The sequence below is a fragment of the Macaca nemestrina genome, chromosome 8, assembly GCF_043159975.1.
Source record: "Macaca nemestrina isolate mMacNem1 chromosome 8, mMacNem.hap1, whole genome shotgun sequence".
NCBI classification, from domain to species: domain Eukaryota; kingdom Metazoa; phylum Chordata; class Mammalia; order Primates; family Cercopithecidae; genus Macaca; species Macaca nemestrina.
In genome coordinates this window covers 131,043,736-131,067,079 of record NC_092132.1, presented here as the reverse complement: position 1 = coordinate 131,067,079, position 23,344 = coordinate 131,043,736, and the positions used below count along the sequence as shown (strand labels likewise).

The following is a 23,344-nucleotide window of genomic DNA, read 5'->3' as shown; positions in this document are numbered from 1 at the left end:
GGTATTACACGCATGAGCCGCCATGCCCGGCCTGAAATCCGGTGTGTATTTTATACTTAGAGCTCCTCTCGGTTTGGATTGGCCTGTTTCATGTGGCCAGAGGCCGTCATACTGGACAGTGCAGCTCTAGAGTACAGACTGGAGCCAGGCTGCCTGCGTTCAAATCCCAGCCCCACCACTGGCTAGTTGGGTACCTTGGACAAGTTACGTGCCCTTTCCACATCTGTTTCTCCACCTGTAAAGTGAAGGTAATCAAAGCACCTCCTCGTGTCATTTTGGGGATTGACACGGTTAGGCTTTGTGTCCCCACCCAAATCTCATCTTGAATTATAATCCCCACAATCCCTGGGAGAGACCAGGTGGGGGTAATTGAATCATGAGACTGGTTTCCCCCCGTGCTGTTCTCGTGATAGTGTTCTCACGAGATCTGATGATTTTATTAGTGTTTGGTAGTTCCTTCTGCGTTCATTCTCTCCTGCCACCTGCCAAGGTGTCTTGGTTCCCTCTTCACCTTCCGCCATGATTGTAAGTTTCCTGACACCTCCCCAGCCATGCTGATCTGAGAGTCAATTAAACCTCTTTCCTTTATCAATTACCACATCTTGGGAAGTTCTTTATAGCAGTGTGAAAACGGACTAATACAGGGGTTATGTAAGCTAACAAAGAGCTAGAACAGTGCCTGGAGTGCAATAAGCTATCATTCTGTTATGATGACGGTTCTGCACAAGCAGCACCTTCTTTCCCTCCAATAATCAAGCAGGTGGTGCCATGTTTCCTGCCCCCATCCCTGGGGCCAGACTGTAGAGTTTAGTATGCTCTCTCCTCAGTTCTCAGCCTGGTTATTCCCCCTCGCTTTAAGGATCCTGCCTTGTTCATTCATTCCACAGATATTTATTGAATGTCTACCGTGTATCAGATCCTGTGCCTGGCGATACAACATGAAAACAGACAGACAAAAACCCCCTGCCTCCTGGATCACGTTCTAGTAGGTTAGTAGGGAGAGTCTTACATGCAATGTAATGAACACAGAGTGTGCTACATCTAAGGTCATAAGCATCATGGGGGGAAAGTGAAGCAGGGTGAGGGGGATGGAAAGTCCTCAGAGGGCCCTGAGGCCAGGGTGGCTGGAGTGGAGAGTCGCAGAGAAATGAGGACCGCGGTCAGAGAGGTGTGGAGTGGGAGGCCACAGTGCAGGGCTGTCTAGGCCATTATAAATACTTCGGTTCTTCCTGAGTCAAATACAGAGCAGAGTGGAGGGCTTTTGCCTGACAACTTCAAGGTCTGAATCACACCTTATCAGGCTGCCGTGCTGAAAAGTCTGGTTTGGGTTGGGGTAATCAATCATCCTCCCTGGCCCTGAACTGAGGGGCTCACTGGGATGTGAGGTACCCTGAAACAAGATCAGTTTTATCTTTTGTCCTCCTTTCATAAATAATCTGTGTCCCCATAATGTCCATTTTAATGTATTTGAGTCAAAATATGCACATCCCCATAGGACACAGTGTCGTGTGTCCCACATTAACATAATGGCATTATGCAACAATTCTCATGTCTTGCTTTCAGTATTCAGCACTATTTTTAAAAGTCACCTGCTTGCTATCCATAGGTCTAGGTCTGTCTCTCAGGACTATAGAGTATTCCAGGGCACTCACCTGCCGCCTTTGACTTGTCCAAGACCTTGCTTGCCTCCAACAACGCAGTCACTCAAAATCATTGCAAGGGCATCCTTCCGTAAGTCCATTTATGGACCCAGGTAGAAATCTCTCCGGAGAGCCACGTGCGAGTGGCTCTCTGAATCACAGGGCGCACACGCTGCTAACTTTTAAACTGCCAGCTCCCCTTCTGGGGTATGCATTGCAGTTTGCACCACCACCAGCAATATTGAAGTCCGGGCCCCGCATCACTGCCAGCACTTGAAGTCTGGCAATTCTGAGGGGCATAAGGTAGTGGCTCTTAATTTACATTTGCATTTCTTCAGCTCTCTTAGTTTATCTCTTGCTCACCATTTGGGCTTCCCCTGCTGTGAATCACCTATTAATATCCATGGCCGGTTTTTTCTTTTGGATTTCCTTTTTCTTGTTGTTTTGCAAGAAACTTTGTACATTTTAATCCCTTTTCAATTTTAGTGACTGCAAATACCTTCTTAGTCTGCCATCTGTTAGCTTTGATGATGAACAGAAAGCCTTACTTTAGATGTAGTCAAATCCATCCTTTCCCCCTTACATTTGATGCTTCTTGTGAGGTTTAAAAAGTGACTTTTAAGGACAACTTAGAATGAAAAACAATCTGAAGCTATGTTTAGAATAAAATAAATATGCAGGAATTATTTTCTGTAAGCAGGGCTTCAGAAAACATCAGTCTTACTTTGCCTCTATTATTACTACCTAATTCTGGGCTTTCTTTTTCCTTTCTGTCAAGCCTGAACAGGTTACGAAGAAAGGAAACCACCTGAGGTAAATTTGGTTTTCCTAAGTTTTTCTAAATACAGCTTTAAAATGCAACACTCCCTTAACAAACTTTGGTGGAGGGAAGAAGTGAACGGAGGACTGAGACTCAGAGGCCTGGGTTTCATCCCGCCCTTCCCGGCACATTGCATATGGTTTTAAAACCACACAACTCCACACATCTGGAAAGAACAGCAAAGATCAAGAATAATATATATATATATATATACACACACACACACACACACACACTTTTTTTTTTTTTTTTTTGAGACAGAGTCTCGCTCTGTTGCTTAGGCTGGAGTGCAGTGGCACAATCTCGGCTCACTGCAACCTCTGCCTCCTGGGCTCAAGCGATTCTCCTGCCTCAGCCTCCTGAGTAGCTGGGACTACAGGCGCCCACCACCTTGCCCAGCTAATTTTTGTATTTTTAGTAGAGACAGGGTTTCACTATGTTGGCCAGGCTGGTCTCAAACTCCTGACCTTGTGATCCGCCTGCCTTGGCCTCCTAAAGGGCAGGGATTACAGGTGTGAGCCACCATCCCCGGCCTAGGATAAAATATTTTTAAAATATTTGTTTCACAAATTTTAGAAACCTAAAGAGGTGATTTGTGAAAGAAACCAGATTTTCATTAGTTTACAAATATTTATGAAACACTATGTACTACTCGTTGTCTTCTTTGTTGGGTTACAAATGTAGAAACAGAAAGTAAACGCAGGACCTGTCATGGTCCATGTTCAAGGACATTTGGGGCAGAAACAGATACACCGATGGACAACAGGGCAACGGGAGGTGGGAGAGAATTTAAACGTGTAATTTGAACTTTAGAGAAAACAGCCAGGAAATTCCGGAAAACTCTCTTGCGCTGCCATGACCAGCATCAGATAACTTTACCAGGCTGAGGAGAGCCTGCTACATGTCTAAGTGTTTTGAGTCTAAAATCTGGGTATTAAAGCTTGGGCCAAGGGGGAGAAGCAGCAATCTTAGGAGAAGAAAATGCTAAGTCTGGTCCCTGGAGTTTAAGTCTTGTATAATCACAGGCAAGAATAAGATGATTAGGCCCGGCGTGGTGGCTCACGCCTGTAATCCCAGCACTTTGGGAGGCTGAGGCGGGTGGATCACGAGGTCAGGAGATCGAGACCATCCTGGCTAACACAGTGAAACCCGTCTCTACTAAAAATACAAAAAATTAGCCGGGCGAGGTGGCGGGCGCCTGTAGTCCCAGCTACTCAGGAGGCTGAGGCAGAATCGTGTGAACCTGGGAGGCGGAGCTTGCAGTGAGCTGAGATCACGCCACTGCACTCCAGCCTGGGCGACAGAGTGAGACTCCGTCTAAAAAAAAAAAAAAAAGAATAAGATGATTAATATTTTCAGAACTGTCCACTTCAAACTGATTCTCATGAAGGCAAAAAGGGTGAAAGGTGGTATTCACACTCCCAATCAGAAGCCTGAGAGAACAGCAAGAACAGCCGGCACAGGGACCTTGTAGAAATAACACAACGAAAGACCCACACTGGGGATTCTAAAGCCGCTCCTTTGTGTTTCAATGGCCTTGCCACAGACCAGCTTTTCCCCTTCCAGTCACACAGGGGCCACTGGAATCCCAATCCCTTGACAAAACACCAGATGCCTGAGATGTTTTTTTTTTTTTTTTTGTTGAGACAGAGTCTCGCTTTGTCGCCCAGACTGGAGTGCAGTGGCCGGATCTCAGCTCACTGCAAGCTCCGCCTCCCGGGTTCACGCCATTCTCCTGCCTCAGCCTCCCGAGTAGCTGGGACGATAGACGCCCGCCACCTCGCCCGGCTAGGTTTTTGTATTTTTTAGTAGAGACGGGGTTTCACCGTGTTAGCCAGGATGGTCTCGATCTCCTGACCTTGTGATCCGCCCGTCTCGGCCTCCCAAAGTGCTGGGATTACAGGCTTGAGCCACCGCGCCCGGCCCAAGATGTTTATTTGATGACTGGATGAACAGGAGGAAAAAAACTCCTTTTCCCTCCGTCTTTGGAGTTCACATATTTAAACAAGAAGCCTGTCTTTTGTGCCTGTCACCATTGTGTTCTGTGAGGAGCTTTCAGTTCTTTACTCAGGGCAGAAATCCTTCTTAAGGCTTGGTTTTCTTGTTTGGGCCTCTTACATGAAACAGACACAGGCTGCTGACAGAAATGTTGAAGTGGTCATGAAGTCTGGAGCCCGGATGTCGTTCACCTGCCAAACAGTGTCAAGGGTGAAAGGCAAAGATCGAAGGCCAAAGTGCCCCTCGTGTCCCCTGCAGCAGGTCTCAGTCAACCTTAATGGATCTATTAATAGAAAGAGGCAGGACTGCGCAGGGGAAGGGGGACTAGCCTGGCTAAAAGCAAAATAAAACACATCAACAGACACACTCTTCTATTGTTAGGAGGAGGTGGGATCACAGGCCCAGAGGCCCACAGGCTCCCAGACTAGGCGAGGCCGGGAAGACTCACAGGATTGCTTTTCATGCTGCCACTGATGGATGCTCCAGGCAGATCCACTCTGCCAAGGCGCGCTTTGGGATTAGCCGGGCAATCCTTTGTCTTTTCATGACGTTTCCAAAAGACACTGACTCTGACGGAGGTGACCTGCACTTCACGAACCCTCTGTGCAAACCATTAGCGTTTCAGGATCTCAAAAAAACCAAAAAACACCACGGGCACATGCCAATTCACAGGACAAATGGAAACAGACTGAAAACACACACACACAGAACCATGGCTTTTCAGACCTGTCAATATGGTTAGTGTTGGAAACGGGCATTGACTTCTCTTCCACCAAGTGGAATAAAAATTTAGATGCCTTTTGACATCTTAGATATTTTAATGTATTTATACTCAGGCGAAAAGCCCTATAATTATTGCACTGCCTCAAAAATTATTTACGACAGTTCCATCTTAATGCTGTGTCCTGTTTTCCTAGCGGTCAACGGCTTGAGCACCCCCCTTGAGCTCACTTTGCTGGCTCTGTTCTCTCATTTTGTTTTGCGCTTCCCTCTCCTCTCCAGCATGTCTCAGGCCTTTATTTTTGTTGGTCCTAACAGCTGGTCCCCTTCCCTTCCCATCTGTTTCTGTCATCTATTTTCAGGTTATGGCTCAGGCCCACCTTCCTCCTCCAGGAGAACATCTATGTATTCTCCAACGGCTGAGAAACATGCTGAGTGTCTAATTTCATCTTCCATATATGTAACGCGTAACATTAATAAAGACAGTCATACTTTTCTGGAAATAAGCCAAAGGTTCTAAGCTTAGATCGAACTGCAAAACGGTGTAACACAAAGTCAGCATTTGCTGTTACTATAAAATATATAAGCGTTGGTTCATTTTATTTCTTTTCCTTGTCTACACACAAGTAGGTCCTTAAAATGATGACCTTATAAACAGTCATCTCAGTGGCAATGATTGTTGGTAAATGGCTTAACGTCGTGGGTTGGTCACTACTTATGAAATATCTGGTTTCTGAGCTGCAGAGTGTGTGGATACCCTCTCCACAACCCCACACAATTGTGATTCACTGTATGCACACCCAACACAACACATGCAAAGCGTGTGTGTCAGACTCAGACAACGTATTTCACTGAATCTGGACTGAAGTTCAACTCATCGTTCTAATGAGTAAGAAGATTCAAAGATGACAAGGAAGCAAGCCCACACAGTCTATGGGCCATGGGATGATGAACTTTCATTTTATTGATTTTTCAATACCTAAGTGTGGCAATGTAAGGCTGCCACATACAGCAAGTGACATGACACCACAAGGACCTTCTGAGAGAATTATTCTTACTTTGGATGGAAGACATCACTTAAACAAAAAACATTTAAAGATGCTCCCTTGCTTTTTATAATTCCTAACTGTAAAACAATTTTAGTACAGAACAAAAAAATTCTCCTTGGTCACATCATTAATTATTGAAAGGGAAACAGTATCAAAAGAAACAAAACACTGAAATAAATAACTAAGTAATTTACTGAAAGGTAGTTTTGCTGCATTGCATACAACCGACCGCACAGAATTCTAAAACTGATTTTTTTCCTTAAAGGATGGAAAACTCATTTGCCATTTTTAGTTTCTTGCTAAGTGATACATGCTCCTCTTAAGGAAAACTACTCTGTATAGGCCTGAGTTTAAAATGTAAATATCTGTTTATCCAGAGTTAATCTAGAGTACACAGGTATAGAAAACTGATGGTGGAAACAGGGACCTATCCAGCCTTCAGGGCAGCTGGGCAGGGGCCCCATGTCACTGGCCTCAGCCACCAGCAGTGCCTTCACTCTGCCCAGGTCAGAAAGCACTGCCTAAAGCCAGAGCTTAGGATGAACATGGGCAAAAAGCACTGGTACAATTCCATGTATTTCTCTTCTACTGTAATGTCCCCAGAGAGATTGTGAAATCTCTGAGAACATCCCCTGGAGGAGGTTTAAAAATGAGAAGCCTATGATATGGCTATGGAACATAAGCACTTATTGCTGGCATGTTTCTACCAAGATTGAACATGATGCTTTTCCTTGATAAAGCTTTGGGCAAGTTCCTAGTCCAATTTCTTCTGTTACAAGTACACAGAGTTTACTGCCTTCTTGGTCAGCTCTTGATATGAATTCTTCTCTAGAATGAAGCTCCTCCCTGGCTTCTCTCTCACCCACCCCGTATCTCTTAGAGAAAGCACCTGGCTGTCTTCACCTACGCGAGACCTTCTCTGGAATGTGATTTGCTGCGACTGCAGACATCTCCACACAGCATAATGAACTCCCTTGAGTGGTCTCTTTTTAAACAATTTTGGGGGAGGGGCAGGTCTCTTGGTTTGTTTGAAAACTCATCTTGAAAATAATCTAGACAGAAAAATGCTAAGTGAAATTCTGGTGCATAAACAAATATTTTAAGATTGAAGTTTGGTTACTTCTCTTGTCCACCTTTTTGTTCCCACAAATGGAAACTACATTCCTGATTTAAGAGGATGCTGCTGTCTGTATCCTTTTTTGAACTGCACTGTTCTCAAAAGGACCAGCAAATTTTTCTGCAAATATTTTAGTAAATATTCTAGGCTTTACAGGCCACACATAGTGTCTGTTGCATATTCTTCAACGTTTTTTTCTCAGGTAACTGTTTAAAAATGGCAAATCCACTGCTGCCTCTCAGCTGGAGCAGCGAGGTTTTCTCAGCCCTTGTTTCAGGACCCTCAGGTATGTGACTAACTTTTATGTCCAGAGCTGGAAGGCGGGGGTCCCCTAACTCCCTGGGTGCCCATCTGCCCACTTCACCCATTTGTGGCCCCTTCCTTTCCTTCCTTCTGTCTCTGCTGTTGACCCCTAGTGGCTCCATCGTCAGCTCCCTGCAGCTCCACCAATAATCCATGGCTCCTATAGGAGGAGTCACAGGAGGGTGGCCAAGACCAATTTATTAGGTGGGCAGGACCAACTTATTAGGTAGCCAGAAGCTCACCCACTTTCTTAACAACTTTGACCATGAAGCACAAATACAATGCAGGCAAATCTAGACAGGCAGAGTCTCCTCCAGGAGCCCGATAACCTGGACAACTACGAGACCCTGCGGCTGTACAAGGCACTGCTGGAGATGAACCAGCTCCAGTCTCTGCCCTGTGACAAGCCTCTGCCTGGGTCCCCCGGCTGCTAGTAACATGCTTTGAAATCTAGGTGGAGGGAGCTATGCCCCCACAGCTCTTGCCTCAAGGATTAGATGCATTTTACCTTCCAGAGAGGTAGGTTAAGCCACACCTGAGGCAGTTTGAGCCACAAATGGGACAGAATTCCCTTAGTCTTCTCTTCTGACCCTTCAGCAGAACTGCCTCTAATGCTCAGTTCACGGCAATACAGGCCTTTTCTCTCCTGTTTCTCCAAGCTCGTCCAGCCTCTGCCCAGTACCTAGTTCCAAAGCCACTTCCATATTCTCAGCTATCTGTTATAGCAACAACCCCACTAATCTGCTACCAAGTACATGAATTTAACTGTTCTGGAGTTAGGGAACAGCACATACAGACACTTGCACAAAACAAACTCCACCTAAAAAAACTGTATGAGAATTCCCCAAACTTCTCAACTAAATAAATAGGTGAAAAAACACGATCTCACATATGCCAATCCAATTGTCCTTTTTAGATTTTGGCTTAAATTGTCATTTTTTTTTCCTTCACATGTGAATTTATTTTCTGTATTGGATGCAGACTCTTCCCTTCTGGATTTACAGTGGCACTGACAATGACAGCCTCAGCCAAAGCAGTGACGAAGAACACTCGGCAGGCTGTGCGTGGGGTCTCCAAGTATGATTAAAAGCTGAGATGACTTTTAATTAAGGAGGGTGGGGGGAGTGGAAACACCAATTGGAAGCTGGAAGAAACTGAGGCACAATTAAGCAGAAACACTGAGAAATACTGAAGAGCAAGAAGTGGGCATGTGCTCTAGTTCCAATAAAACCGAAACTGGTGAAACTAGGATTTTTCCAATTCTTTCAAAACCAAAGTGTTCTAACGCCACTGAAATATAGAATAAGGAGAGTAATTACCTGCGGTCAGGAAAAGATAATAGTAACAAGGATTTTTCCAAATAAAATGAACCAGTAAATTCTGAAGTGTGTGTTTTTGAAGAACCAGCATTGCCTCCGCTCACTCTGGTTCCTGGAGATTTTTCACACACTCACACAAAGCTCTAGTCGATAGTTCACTATCACTTTTATAAATGGTTATCTCCTGGTGCCTATATTTCTCTGTTTTAGATATACATGGTTTAAAAAATTTAAATTTGCAAAGAACACAATACAGTAACAGACCTGAACAATAAATAAAAAATAAACATCACCCTCTTCAGGTTAGAGCTTTCAAGACAGAGAAAAAAGAGGATTATCATTTCAGGCAGTAAGTTTTTTGGTTCTATAAAAGCATCACTATTCAGTCCCCTCTCCACTGACAGAATGTGTCTTTCCACCTCCCTCCGGTATCAAAGTGCATTTGTTTAAATCTAACATTCCTTAAAGAAACCCCAGAAATCTCATTTATTTTTGGCAGATACCCTGTGCAGCAAAAATCAAGTGAATTTCCCTTTTCCCCACTCCTCAATTTAAAGCTGTACTCAAAAGGGCTAAATGCAATACTTCTAGACAGCAGGGCTTACAAACAATGGATTTTTTGTTTTTGTTTGGAGGAACAAAAAAGGGAAATAAAAAACAAAACCACAGGAAAATAAAGAGGAGAAACCCTGAGGCAAAAATGGCTTTTCCTTTCGAGTCTTTGAGTCTTCGAGTCTTCGTGGAGCTATGAGCCGGATCACAAGATCACAGGATCACAAGGTCCCCGCGGCGTTCTGGGTGGGAAGGCCCTCCTCCATCCAGAGGGCGGCGGCCGAGCCGTTCCGGAGAGTGCGCCGGTGGATGCGCCGCAGCCGCAGCAGGTACAGCAGGATGGCCAGCAGCACCACCAGGAAGCAGCCAGAGAACAGGTAGTGGTTGTAGACAAAGGAGACGCCCCGCCAGTGGGTGTGACTGGCCCGGAAGGCTTCCTGCTGGATGTCTCTGCCCATGTGAACACCAAACAACAAACAGGACAGTAAGCAAGGAAAGGGGGGGACACGGTGCACGGGGGATGGCGGGGCCCAGGCCCCAGAGCTGTACTTCAGGAACTGCAACCCTACCTCTGAAATGGAGAACAGAACAGCCCAATGCAGGGAATTTCTAAGTGTCAATGAGATAACACCTGAAAGTATACTCTGAAGTCTGTCATTATAATTTGGGTAACCAAAATCAGAGGAATTTAGAAGAGTCGTGAGGGATTTGCTGACACAAAGTAGTCAACGTGTAAACAAACTGCATGCTTGTGATCAGTAACACCCATGACTCACTATTTTTACAGTTAACCCAGTTAAAAGGGTCGCTGAGAAATGCTCAATTAAATGAAGGGGGTGGGAGGAAGAGCAAATATCTCATCTATCTGGTAACTCGGGTTCATACCACAGGTCAACTGACAGCAGATCTGCAAACGTGAATGGGGAAAAATGCACATCTTTGTTATACCCAAGCGCTGACTGAATGTAGCATTTCTTTGACCAGAAATGCAGACAACAAACTATCATTAGCGTTGGCAGCACCTGCAACTTTGTTACTAATGAAAATCACAGATCTTTCACATCACATTATGGTACCACTAATGCCTCAAAATATCACTGACGCTCATTGCCTAAACAAATTACAGAAAGTGCTAATTCTGCTGCCAGATCCTGTTATTTAATATGTTAATAAAGAAGAACACATATCACAGTATCACAAACTTGTTTTCTGTAATATTTTGATGAATATTATTTCAATATGATGGTTTCTTCTGTAATCCTATGTATTTATACATGCATTTAAAAACAGTATTTGGAAAAGAGGCCTGAGTCATAATCACGCCTGTAATCCCAGCTCTCAGGGAGGCAGAGGCGGAAGGATAGCTTGAGCCCAGGAGTTCGAGACCTGCCTGGGTAATATAGCGAGACCCCGTTCTCCACAAAAAGGAAAAAAAAAAAAAAAAAAAAAAAGACAAAAAAAAAAAGAACTCCGGAACTGACCTTTTACCAGGGTTGGGGAACAGACAGTTGAGAATAACCAAACACAGGGCAGTAGGACAGGAGGGCTGTGTATTACAGGATGGTAGGGTGGGAAGGGAGGAAGCACTTGTGGGGAGGGGGCAAGACCAAAAGCAAATATCACTGTCCCCACAATTCTGCTGTGGCTGGCTCTAATAGCAATGCCCCAAACAGGCACAGGCCATAGCTGCCATGAGGCACTGTAACTGCAGAAAAGCATCTTTTTGATTCTTGCTACCAAATTCACAGCCCTACCTTAATGGTAGAAAGCGGGTCCTGTAGAGGATGGCTCCAAGGGTCCACTGAACCTCCTTGTCATAAACTTGCAAGGCAGTCTTTAAGCTTTTATAGTTGACAGGAAATGAGAAGCCCCTATGAAACACCTCAAACATCCAGGCCGATTTGAAGCACTGATACCTACAAACGGCAAGCACAAAGGCAAGTCAGACTGACTCGCTCTGTCAAGACGGCAGGCGCACAGACAATCCTTCCCTCTCCGGACAGCCGTGGGGCAGGGGCTTCCTCAGGCCGGCTCTCCCAAACCCACTGCGTGCGTTTCAAGGTTGATGTACTTGGTTCACATCCCTAGTCCCACAACATGGAGCAGTCCACCTGTCAAATCAGTTAGTGCATGAACCCGGTCTCGGCGTAATGTCATATGTCCCTGAGACAGATTTCTTTTCCCTCTGGCATTTCACCATTCATTCCCTGAATGAATACTGAACAGGTTCCAACCTCTTTGTACCTCAGTTGATTATAAAATGAGATGGTAGGAAGGTTCTTTTCAGCTCTGATATTATATGACTCTAAATATTTATTAGAGGTTTACTTTTGGCCAAGCACTGTGCTAAGCAAGTAGTAAGATAGAATAATTAATAAGATAGTGTCTGCACTTAAGTGACTTACGATGAAAGGAGATTTTTAAAAAGCAACAGAAAAACAAAGCAGAACATGATAAAATGCATTAACGAAGTAGGATGAATTCCTGAGACTCAGAGAAAGGGATGAAGTCTGATTGAGGGGACACAGCAAGACTGGAAAGGGACAGCCTCTGACTGGACTCTGATGTCTGGGCAGGACTTGAACAAGCAAAGGTATGAACATGGGAATTTCAGACGGAAGAGACAGTAAAAGTGACTAAAACAAAAAAGATATGGAATATGTCTGGGCACAAGTATTTGTCCCGTTTGAAAGGGGTCCAGGGTAGATGGGAAGAACACTGAGTGAGGAGAAGCTGGATTGAGGCCAGGGTGTGGCCAGCCAGTGGGGCCAACACTGAATTATGGTTCTTAAGAGTGCCCTGGGCTTGATCTTCTAGTACTTACTTAAGCCTGTGGAGGTCAGCATGAGAGGCGTACAGTCCTCGGTCAAAGCGTTCCCGCAAAATGGACCACTTTGTTGCACAATAATCCTGAAAACAAATTTACCAAAATAAATCACTACTAAAGGCTTATTAAAATTCTCACTTTAAAAATGGTTTACCAAATTTATATTTGTAACAAGCATATCCTTCCCATTAGGAAACACACAAGCTTAACATACAATAAATGCAAGATATACGCAAACACTCAGGGAATACTTACTGATTCGCAAACACAATGCTTTGCTTTAAAATTTTGTCCAGGTATTGTTAAAGAGAGCTTTGCTGTACACAACCAACCTCTCCAAAACTGTTTAGTTTCTCCCTCCATGACTGCATGGTACAGACATACATTTTTGGAAAAGTGAAGCAGTATTTTAGCTACTTCAAACTAAATCCTGTACCTGCGGAGGACACAGTACAAGCTACTGGGAAAATCGAAACAAAAGGCTTTTGTCTTTAACAGAAGGGAAAGAGATCCCACTATTTCCTGAAGTTATTTGTTATAATATTAGTAACTTTTATCGAGCATTGTGTAAGTGCATCTTCTCAGTGTAATACTTAACTCCTCGAGGTGGCTACCATCCCGACCTCTATTTAAAGGATGAAGACACTGCTGAGAGATGTGGGAGATGGGCCTGGGTGACAGGGAGCTCAAGGAAAAAGCACTTGGCCTTGAGAAAGGGCTCAGCATAGGCGCTTCAGGAACATGAACATGGACACAGAGGAGACGTCGTGGAGAGCACGAGGGAAGCCAGCTGTTTGACATGATTACAGCATACACTGCTCTGTGCTTCAAGATGGGTTTGAGGAACATTTGGGAGATAAAATATTACATTTGTGACTGATTACACTGGGGTGTACAGAGACATGAATTGGTTAGAGGGAGAAGTCCATGACTCCTAGGCTGCAGGGAGGGGGACTGGATGGTTGGTGATGCCATTAACTAAGAGAGAACAACAGGAACAGAATGGAGAGAAAATGGTGGGTTTGTCTGGAGCTGTGGAATCTAGCAGGCAACTGGGCAGGGGTCAGGATTGGAGCCTCTTCCTGAGAGGCAGCAGCAAACCCTGAGCATGGATGAGACCATCCAAGAACCTGAAGGTGAGGGGCTAAGTGTGGAAGTCTGGCATCACCTAAGTTTAAGGTGTGTCAGGAAGGCAGAGAGAACACAACAGGAGTGTCCTGGCAGGTCAGGGAGCGGGAAGGCTAGTAGGAGAATTGTCAGATAGCAGCAAAGCATAAAAATGACATAAAACACTGTAATTTGGAGGTAACTGATGACCAGGGTAGCTAATGGAGTGGTGGGCAGAAGTCAGCTTACAGTACATTTTTTACTTCTGCTGTGACTATTCAACCTCCCTCCAAGCAAAGAGAACAGGATTCCAACATGCTGCAGTGCAGCCTTCCATACTCCATCCTTCCCTGCCAGTGTGAAGTGAGGACACAACCCATCACCGTCCACGCTGGTCTCTCAAAAGCATGCGGAGCAGATGGCGTCTCTCAAGGGTACCTTTGCAGCTTTAGTAAATTTAGCAGCATTGTAGTCTCCCCCAATTCGTAACACATCCTCGGTGCAGTAGTAGAATTCGGAAAAGCCATAGAATTCACTGTTCTGGAAGTGAATTGGGGGCTGGTAGACCCCATTGAGGGAAGTCTGGGTCTCGTTTGTTTTATTCATGAAAGGCTGGATAGTCTCTCGACACAGGTCAAAGTCTCCAGTCCCTCGTAGGTATATGGTTTGTCCATTTTGCTGGATTTCATCTTTAATATCTAGGGGTAGGCAGGGGTCCAGGTACGGCATATCAGGAGTCAGACCAGTCTGTTTACCCAGGAGCCTATGGCAAAACAAGAAACTTTATCGTGAGTCCTACAGAAAACTGTGTTTTCAAGAAGTGGCTGCAAACCAGGGTTTCTCAAAATACGCTCTGTGGGACATGAGACCTGCAGGACGGTGTCTGTGGAACAGAAAAGGGTTCCGAGATAATTAGTTAGGAAAATACACACTTAAGACTTTCTTGGAGAGTCAGGATACAAATTTGTCTGCAGCAGACAGGCTACCAGAGGCCAGTTAGATGACCTATCCGATTACCTGATGCTCCTGGCAACTGGGCCTGACGTTCCCAGTTGCTGGGCACAAGGCAACTGTGCTGTTGCCAGCCCCATTTTTGCCACTAGTGCTTGTGATTTTACCTAATACAGATGGAAGGAACGTGACTGTGACAAGATCTGGTCCTGGGCATAGCAGGTTAGATGTTTTAGAAAACTAAGGTCAAGTTACTAGAAAATTATCAAACCAGGTGTGGGCAGGATTTTTAAAACTGGGAAAAATTAGCAAACGTCTAAAAGGATTTGGTATCAAATTGCTTTGCAAATCTCCTTTAAGAACTCAGTGTTCTTTAAACAAAGACAAACTGGTATCTCAATGAGGGGTGCAGTGCATGCCGAAGAAAGGATGGAGTCTAAAAACAGACCTTGGTTCAGAGCAAAGGATTAGCGAATGAATACAGAAGTTAAGACAGAATGTTTAAGGCCTGGCTCTATTTTTATGATTCTGTTTCAATTTATTTTTTTTCTTGATCAGCTATGGGTCCCAAATGCAGCAGACAGCAGTTTCCATTGCATGATGGGCTCTGAGAAGCCCTGTAGAAAATAAATATTAGTTTTGTTAACTGAAAGGCACTAGGTTTATTACTTGCTAATGAAATTTCTGGGAGTGAACATCTGTCATCCTATTGTGTGTGCACGCCTTAAAGCAGTAAGAAACAGAGAGGAGCTCACGAAATGTCAAGTGATGTTGGTGTTGGATACTGTGAAATCACAGGGGCCTGACAGGTATTGAACTGGTAGAGTTAAGCATGGTCAGAATTCAATATTCATCACCAACAGTCAAGTTTTCACTTTTCACTTCACTCACAAGTTGTGCATTCCTCAGATCAGGGTTACTCATCATGCAGTTGAATGTAATAAATTAAGGTCTTTGCCATAAAAATGTTCACTTAATTAAAAAAAATTAACCACCACTACAAATGGCAAACAGATAAATGTGTATTTCAATGCTCAATTCATGATATATGAAACATTTGTAATTATTATAAAAGTCAAATAGTCAAATATATATTTCATGCTATTATTTTTAGTTGTCCTATATCTAAATTAAGAAGTATTACTAAACTATCCATTATATAAAGCTTTCTGACATTAAAACCAATGAGTAAAAATTAAGGTTTTGGAAAAAATATATTTCAAATGTTGTTTATAAAATATTTCTAGTTTAAGACTACTATAAAAATGATTATACCAAGATATGCTAAATACCAATTAAAAATACAAAACCATGGGACTATCAATTTTATAATTAAAACTATTCAGACATAGGAAAAGGTTTTTATTGCTTTTCCTATTTACACACATGACTTTGTGGTAAATGTACTGAACAGCTCCAACTTGGTCTTTTTTCAAGTTCAGGCCTTCACAGGTTTACTAAGATTAATCAATGAAGTATACAATCTCTTAGCTCAATGAATCAGGATTCTTTCCCCTCAAAATTGTTTCATCAAAATAAACAAACAAATAAAACACAGTAATAAATAGGATAGCTTACATAACCCCAGAGTCAGATTTTTTGTATTCATCCAAATAGCTTTTCTGTTCTTACAAATTTCAAATAAATAATTGCTATATACTTACACTTATAAAGTCAATTTAAACCAATAGAGTGCTGTTTTGTTTTATATATTTTCTATAGCACAATTCTACATACACTCATTTTTTAAAGCTTCATTGCTAAATTTAAAAGCCACTAACTCTGACTCTTCTAGATAATTTATTTCTCTCGACTAATTCCCTTCACGATGGTTTTTATCCACTAACTAGCTGCACAGGCTGGTTCATCCACACAGTCTCCAGAACATCACATATTTCAATCTCCTCAGCAACAACAAGACAACACACTACCTGAGGCCTCCAGGACACCAGAAGTGCTCCAGATACTGGCTTTTCCAAGGACTCTGCATCATGAGTAGCATCACTCAGGGCTCCAAACTATTCTATAGTCTGATGGTGAAATTTCTAATCCATCAGTTGAGATGCGGGTGAGAGAGAGACAGCACGCACGCACCTCCTTCAGGGCACGTGGGACACAGGGCCGAAGGCAGGACCCTGGTGTGCTTTCATCTCTTCTCCCTGCTCAGCTAGTGGGGGAATAAAAAGCTAACAGTGCAACACACTTTTGCTAATTGAGTTCTTCCTGCTTTGCCTGGGTCTGTTTTCTAGGAGGGGAGACCTCGGTTTGCAAGTGACTGCCAAGGAGTGAAAGGTGCTTTACCTGTTCTTTTGAATGGTGTTGGCAAATATTTTGTCTTCGTATCTCTGTCGAGCAGCATTGCCACCAAACCCAAGAAAGGTGGCCACATAGACTCGATACACATGCTCAGTTTGGTGAACATCACATCCCAAGTTAAATTCAGCTAACAAGTTTTTAGCTACTTCTTCCTGCAAACATAAGCATAACAAACTTTAATAGCTTAAGCTACTTTAACCTCCTACTAAAAACAAGGGTCTAAAAACAGTCTCATCTAAGAGGAACAAAAACATCTGCTTCTGCACTTCCCAAAGACCCTTCTAAGCATCCTTCATAATTCAATATGACAATTCTGATTCAGGAAATTTCAGATGGGCTGCAAATTTGTGATACTGTTACAACTTTTTGAAAGAGGAAGTGAGCCAAACAGTTCATACCCTCTGACATTATTTATTTATGTAATCCTATGCTGTGGAAATAAACCTAAACATGGAAATGTTTCTATATGCAAATATGTCCTTTGTCATTCTATGGCAGAAAAAACTAGATGTCATCTAAATATATACTAGCAAGGGAAGGTTAATTACAGTAATCAATAGCTTACAGAGGAACATGCTCATGCAGTGTTAAATAAAGGACAAAAATCACATAAACTAAGACGATCACAACCATATTTTTTAAAACTATGAGTAGAAAAAAAAAAGAAAAGCAATTCATTAAAAGGCTAACAAGGGCTTTTTTAGATGATGAATCCATGGGAAATTCTTAATCTTGATTTTTCAGTATTTGTTCCAAACATTATTTCTATGTATTTTTTTTACTTTATATTGAGAAGGGAAAACGTGATTTTTTACAAAGAGCATAACCGTCTCTAGAGGCATGTCTGGAATGGGAGGTAGGAAACACAAATTCTAATACTTGAATTTACAAAGTATTTTTCCAAGAAGCTTAATAAAGATGTCAGTAACATTTATTGAGAACATACTAGCTGCCTGGCAGTGCACAGATACACTGGATGCATTATCTCATTTAAACCTTCTTACAACACCATGTTGTAGGTACTTTCATTCACATTTATAGATGAAGAAACCAGCTTAAAGGTACATGACTCGCATAAGGTCCCACAACTAGTGAGGAGGAGGATGATGAAGAAACCCAGGCCTGTCTAGCTCCACGGTCTCACTTTGAACCCTCCCCTCCGCGCCACACTATGCTGCCTCCCACCTTTGAGGGGAAAATGCAGGAAGCTAGGCTTTGGTGTTAATCTACAGCTGAACACAAATGGAGTAATAAAGACGTGTAGCAATTCAGAAATACATCCGGAAACTGTGCCGGGTTCTCCACACAAGGTTGCCCAGGCAGCAACTGAGAGGGCACAGAACAGGGTGGAGAACAGTTCGGGGAAAGCCCCAGTCGAAAGATGTGGAAGCAGTGGATACAAACCTCAGTCCTCCCCAAGGAAGCTCAAAGTCTGAACCATTAAAAAAAAAGAATTTCCCCCAATTCTAACTTAAAAAATCAGATATTATTATGTGACATTTTATAAAATCTGTTAAGACGTGACTGAAGAGAAAACAGAAACAGAAACTCAAGCATGCGACTGCGTATATACCAAAGAAAAACTACGGTCAGAAAACAAACCAGCTGATTTCAATGAACACACACAAGCGGCTCAGCTGAGGTCTGCCTTGTTCCTCCTGTCTCCTTTCTCCTGGGTTGAGAGGCGGCACCTCAGCAAGCACAGTAAAGATGTGTTCAGACTCAGAAAACAAAACAAGAACGATGGACACATGTTAAATGAAAACCAAACCAAACAGAAGGAAATCTGTACAGATAATGACCTGCTGTGAGGACGCAAAGCTTACAGTTTTGGGGACTTCGTACGCTATCTGAGTCGACACGCCGCCCATGTCGAGAATGCCCGCTGTCCTTTTACGGACAATGACTTCACTGCTTTCACTTCCAGGAATGTTAACTTCCACAACTGCCTCATCATCTGGAAAGAACAGAAAGTGTTCATTGGAACAGAACTAATCCAGAGAACTGGGCTCTTCTGAAGAGTCACCTTCTTTTCATGGTCGATTTCAAGCATATTCAGGCAAACCCAGTTTACTCCTCCCAACTAAAATCAAGTTGAATTATGTTCAACTGCAGCTCCTCTCATTCTACTCCTACACGCTTAGACGTGTCACAAAGCTTAGCTCTTTTTTCAGCCTTTGGATTAAACAGAAAAGCACCAATTTCCAACTAGATACATTTGCTGGAAACACGACACTTACCATCTTCAATATGCTCAAATCGTCCAAGGACAAAATTAATGCCAATCCAAGCATACACACCTACAGACATTTTACAGGGTGAAGAGAAGAAAAAGTTTTAAAACATTTTGTGTAACTCTTATCAGTGCAGTCTGTACAAACGTCTCATTTATTTCATTCCCTGATAACCTGTAAAGTCATCTGAAATAACACCTTGCTACTGATGTTTTTATTACTCCAAATGGCTTTCCAAGAACTCTCAACTTTAATGCTTATAGTTATACCACCTACATAGGTTGAAAATACAATACGCTAGGTGCTAGTTTTCTTTAGAAATTTATGAGTTGTTTCAAAATACTGGAATTTTCACTTTTATGATGTTAAACTTGTCAAGTTTTACATCAAGGTATTGGCTGGGCATGGTGGCTCATGCCTGTAATCCCAGCACTTTGGGAGGCCGAGGCAGGTGGATCATGAGGTCAAGAGATTGAGACTATCCTGGCCAACAAGGTGAAACCCCGTCTCTACTGAAAACATAAAAATTAGCTGGGCGTGGTGGCGGGCGCCTGTAGTCCCAGCTACTCAGGAGGCTGAGGCAGGACAATCGCTTGAACCTGGGAGGTGGAGGTTGCGGTAAGTCAAGATCGCGCCATTGCACTCTAGCCTGGCGAAAGAGCGAAACTCCATCTCAAAAAAACAAAAAAAAAAACGAAAAAAAATTTCAAAGTATCTTCCACTTTTTCCTTTATCCCTCCATTCACTCAGCTGACAAGTCTGATTCTAGTTTCACATTCCCTACACCTGGTTTTCATTGCCACCTTGATTCGAACCATTACAGATGGGGGGTAGCCCATCTAATCCATCTCTGCCCCTATTCCTGTTGCCACCTGCTCTACTCTCTGCATTGGACTCCTCTACAGAAAGAAGTCCAAATTCCTGGACTGATAATTCAAGAGCCAGCCAATCGCTAACATTCCCGCCACTCCTTCCAGAAGGCCCACCACCCACACTAAAACATTTGTGTTTCTTTGTCTACAGTGCCCTCTTTCCAACCTGTCCTGAGTCAAGTCCTTTCTTCTGCCTGGCATGTGCTTCCTGCCCCTCCCTCAGAGCCCCACCCTTCCCATGCTCTGGCACGTTCTATTAAGAACTATCCCCTCCCTTGAGGTGCAGTTCAGATGTCACTTTCTCCAACATGGCCCTAGCTGGAAAAAAAAAATGCCTCCCTCTTAAGAACGCCTGTGGTATTTTTTCCTATCTTTTTTCTGGTACCTAAAACCCTCATAGAACAGCTAATTGTATAGCTCATTTGTTTGTAAGCAGCTGAATGGCAATGTGTAAATTTCACCCCATTTTTGTATTTTCTACAGTGTCTTTCACATAGGAAGTATTAACGCTGAAATGACACATGACTTTTGAAATACTTTTTGGTATACATTTCTAGCAAGCTATACCCCAAATAATTTCATTGACTTGACATTTCATTCTCAAGGAGAATCATTTCTTTGAAAATAGAACAAAGATTTGATATTTCTCAGTGTATCAAAGTTGAGAAGAAGCTCCAACAGCTTAATAATGATCAAAGTCCCAGGAAGCCACACAACTGAGGCAAGACACACAAGCCTTTTCTATCAAAGTGAGTTTACATCAAGCTATGTCCCTACATGTGGTGAAGACAAATAGTTATTTTTCAATGGCTTAATGTCTGGGCAACAAAGACTAGTCATGTAAGAAACTGGTTTAGCTATTTAAAAATTATAATATTTCAAGTCTATTATTTCCCAAATGTTAAGATAATAGGAGTGTAACAAAGGGTACGCTGGTGAAAATGGGGAGGATTTAAAGGAATAGCGTCCCAAATTTTAAACTGAAGACCAATATACCAACCTTCTTGTTTCCCAGAAATTACTTCTGCATGAGAGTCAGAAAACAGAAAGTCAAAGTGCACGGGAATATCGGTCAGAAGGTCTTCCAGAATAGCTTTCTGCTGGCTGTCAGGCAACAAAAACATTTACAAATCAAAAGATTACAGCTTGATATCTTCTGTTTAGAAAAGAAAAAACAAAACAAAACAAAAAAACAAAAACAAAAAACAAACCAGGGCTCTGGTATATCTTGTATGAAACAGTTAATTTTAAAAACAAAGAAATTCGTTGGAAAGATATTAGGAATGAATTTCCAAAATGAACAAGTTGTGGGAATTATGTGATATCTAGATGTAAAACTGCAACTGCAAGCATTCCTTAACTACATAAAATAGATGAGATTTTTAAAAATGACAACTTTAGAGTTGACTATAGTCCTAAGTCAATTAAAGACTATTTGGTAGATTCTGGCTAAAGGAAGAGTTCTGATACTATTCCAGATTTGAAGAAAGAATTTTGAATGTTTTCCTTTTGACGATGACGATGATGATGGAGAGGAGGAGGAGGGGGGAGAAGAACACCCCTTCTCCCCTCCAGGAGCCCACCCTCGCCCTTGCCCTTCTGTGGAGGATCACCTTTCAGGGAGGATTCTCATTCCAGCCGTGCAGAGAATGTAGAGAGGCGTCTCTTTGTGTTTTGCCCGTGGCACATGCTCTGCAGCAAAGTTCAAAAGTGGAGAAATGTAATCACTGACTTTCTCTGGAGAGGTAGCAAATTCTGAAATGCCTAGAGAAACAGGATACTTTAGTTAAGAAGCAGATATTTTAGCTATAACATGCGATGCTTCTTCAAAGTGCTAGTTTTAGGGAAATCATGCTACACATTATACTTTCTTAGTTTTTCCTATCCCTCTAGCAACTTCTTCTGCAGACCTTACTTAAACGTTGGTGGCACTATTCAGTGCTATGTCCTTTTCTTCTTCATCAAAGCACACAGACCTGACTGAGCATCTGCGGTGTGTCACTGCCATGCGGATGGGCTCTTGCCCGCCCTCAAGAAACGTGCTGCCCATCTCGCCAGGTGAGCTCAGTGCCTCCTGAGGCCGCTATCACCATCAGCATGCCACGAACTCCTAACTGTGCCACTGGCCATGCAGCGCTCATTAGCCTCCAGGTGAGCGTGGGGTAACTGTCCACCAGACACTGCCCATGCGTGTCCTTGCAGCCACCCCCAACACATCATGGCAAAATCTGAATTCAACTTTCGCTACAAACCTGGTCTCACCGCCGGTTACCTCCCTCCGAGGTTATCAGTGCTGGGCACCCAGTGGCCCAAGCCAGGGTCTTAAATGAAGTCCCTTTCCCTCATCCTGACACACAACCTGGGTTTCATAGATGCCCTCTCCTTGGTGCCTCTCACATGACTTTACTCCTCATCCCTTTGGACACACCTTCTGCCAGCCTGCCACAGCACATCCCACCCTCTGATCCTGACCATCTCCCCACCATTCCCGACCCAAATGATGCCTCTTCAGGCTTCCAATTCTTTTGTGGTTCAGTGCCCTCCAGATAAGGCTCAACTCCAGAACAGCACATCCTGCTCTGCATAACTCACCCACCCTTATCTCTTCCCATGTTTCTTCTGTCGCCTTCAGCTACACTGAACTAACATTTCCACAGTGCACCTTACTGTGGCCTTAGGGCCTTGCTCAAACTCCACCACCAGGAAGAGTCTTCTCCATCCACCTCCCTGTCCCTTTTCACCTGGTTAACTCCTGCATACCCACTGGGCTCCAGCCTCCATGGAAGTCACCCTAACAGAACGCTGAAGACGACTCTTGTTAAATTCCATGCTTACTTCCTTTTGCTAGATGTACACTCATTACACCGTATCAAAATTACCTATTTACTTGCCTGTCTCATTACAACTGAAAGCTTCTTAAGGGCACAAAATGCGTCTATTCAAACTTATACTCCCAGCACCTAACACAGTGCCTAGCAAATGGCAGGTGCCCAGCATGTATCTGATGAATGAATACATCAATGAATATTTCTAGATGTCATTTAGCCTACAATATTAAAAATGAGGGGCACTTTAGAAGTCTAAAAATTCCTTATTTCACACATTAGAAAATTAGAAACCCACAAAGATTAAGTGATTCATCAAAGGAATTAGCAAAAAATGAACTAAACTATAAGTCTTTTGACGCCACATACAATTCAATTTCAATGCAGTCAAAGTCCTAAACTAGCCAGACCCTATGAAGGAAATTTCTAGAGCTTTGCTGCAATGCTATACATGGAAATCCATGCTTGAGGACAGAGTAGTGCAATAAAAAAGTATTTTGACTTCCATTTCATACACTTTGTATAGTGCAAGACAGACCCATGTTAAGCCTGATTTTAATGAGATTTTCGTATATACTCTAGGATGATAATGTAGTTGACCCTTTGTTCTAAACAACTCCAAGGCATGGAAGTTTTCATCTTATTCCATGAGACCTGTTTAGTCACTGATGGGACCTGGTATGTGAAGCTAGAT

The 23,344-nt window shown here is 43.0% G+C and overlaps 1 protein-coding gene across 4 annotated transcripts in view; it reads right to left on the bottom strand.

The window, feature by feature from the left end:
* Positions 1-6,110: 6,110 nt before the first annotated feature.
* The window catches only part of LOC105482061 (ectonucleoside triphosphate diphosphohydrolase 4), a 29,308-nt gene continuing 12,074 nt past the window's right edge, over positions 6,111-23,344 (bottom strand). For 3 of the 4 annotated variants that reach the window (XM_011741930.2, XM_071068492.1, XM_071068490.1), the window contains 9 exons: positions 21,439-21,589; positions 20,826-20,929; positions 18,960-19,019; positions 18,522-18,676; positions 16,705-16,871; positions 13,891-14,215; positions 12,343-12,428; positions 11,273-11,434; positions 6,111-9,968 (listed from right to left, as the gene is read on the bottom strand). In XM_011741930.2, the coding sequence (XP_011740232.2) occupies positions 9,740-9,968; positions 11,273-11,434; positions 12,343-12,428; positions 13,891-14,215; positions 16,705-16,871; positions 18,522-18,676; positions 18,960-19,019; positions 20,826-20,929; positions 21,439-21,589 (1,439 nt within the window). In that variant the 3' untranslated portion in view covers positions 6,111-9,739. The remainder of the gene's footprint in view (positions 9,969-11,272; positions 11,435-12,342; positions 12,429-13,890; positions 14,216-16,704; positions 16,872-18,521; positions 18,677-18,959; positions 19,020-20,825; positions 20,930-21,438; positions 21,590-23,344) is intronic. The other variant, XM_071068491.1, reaches the window with a different exon arrangement.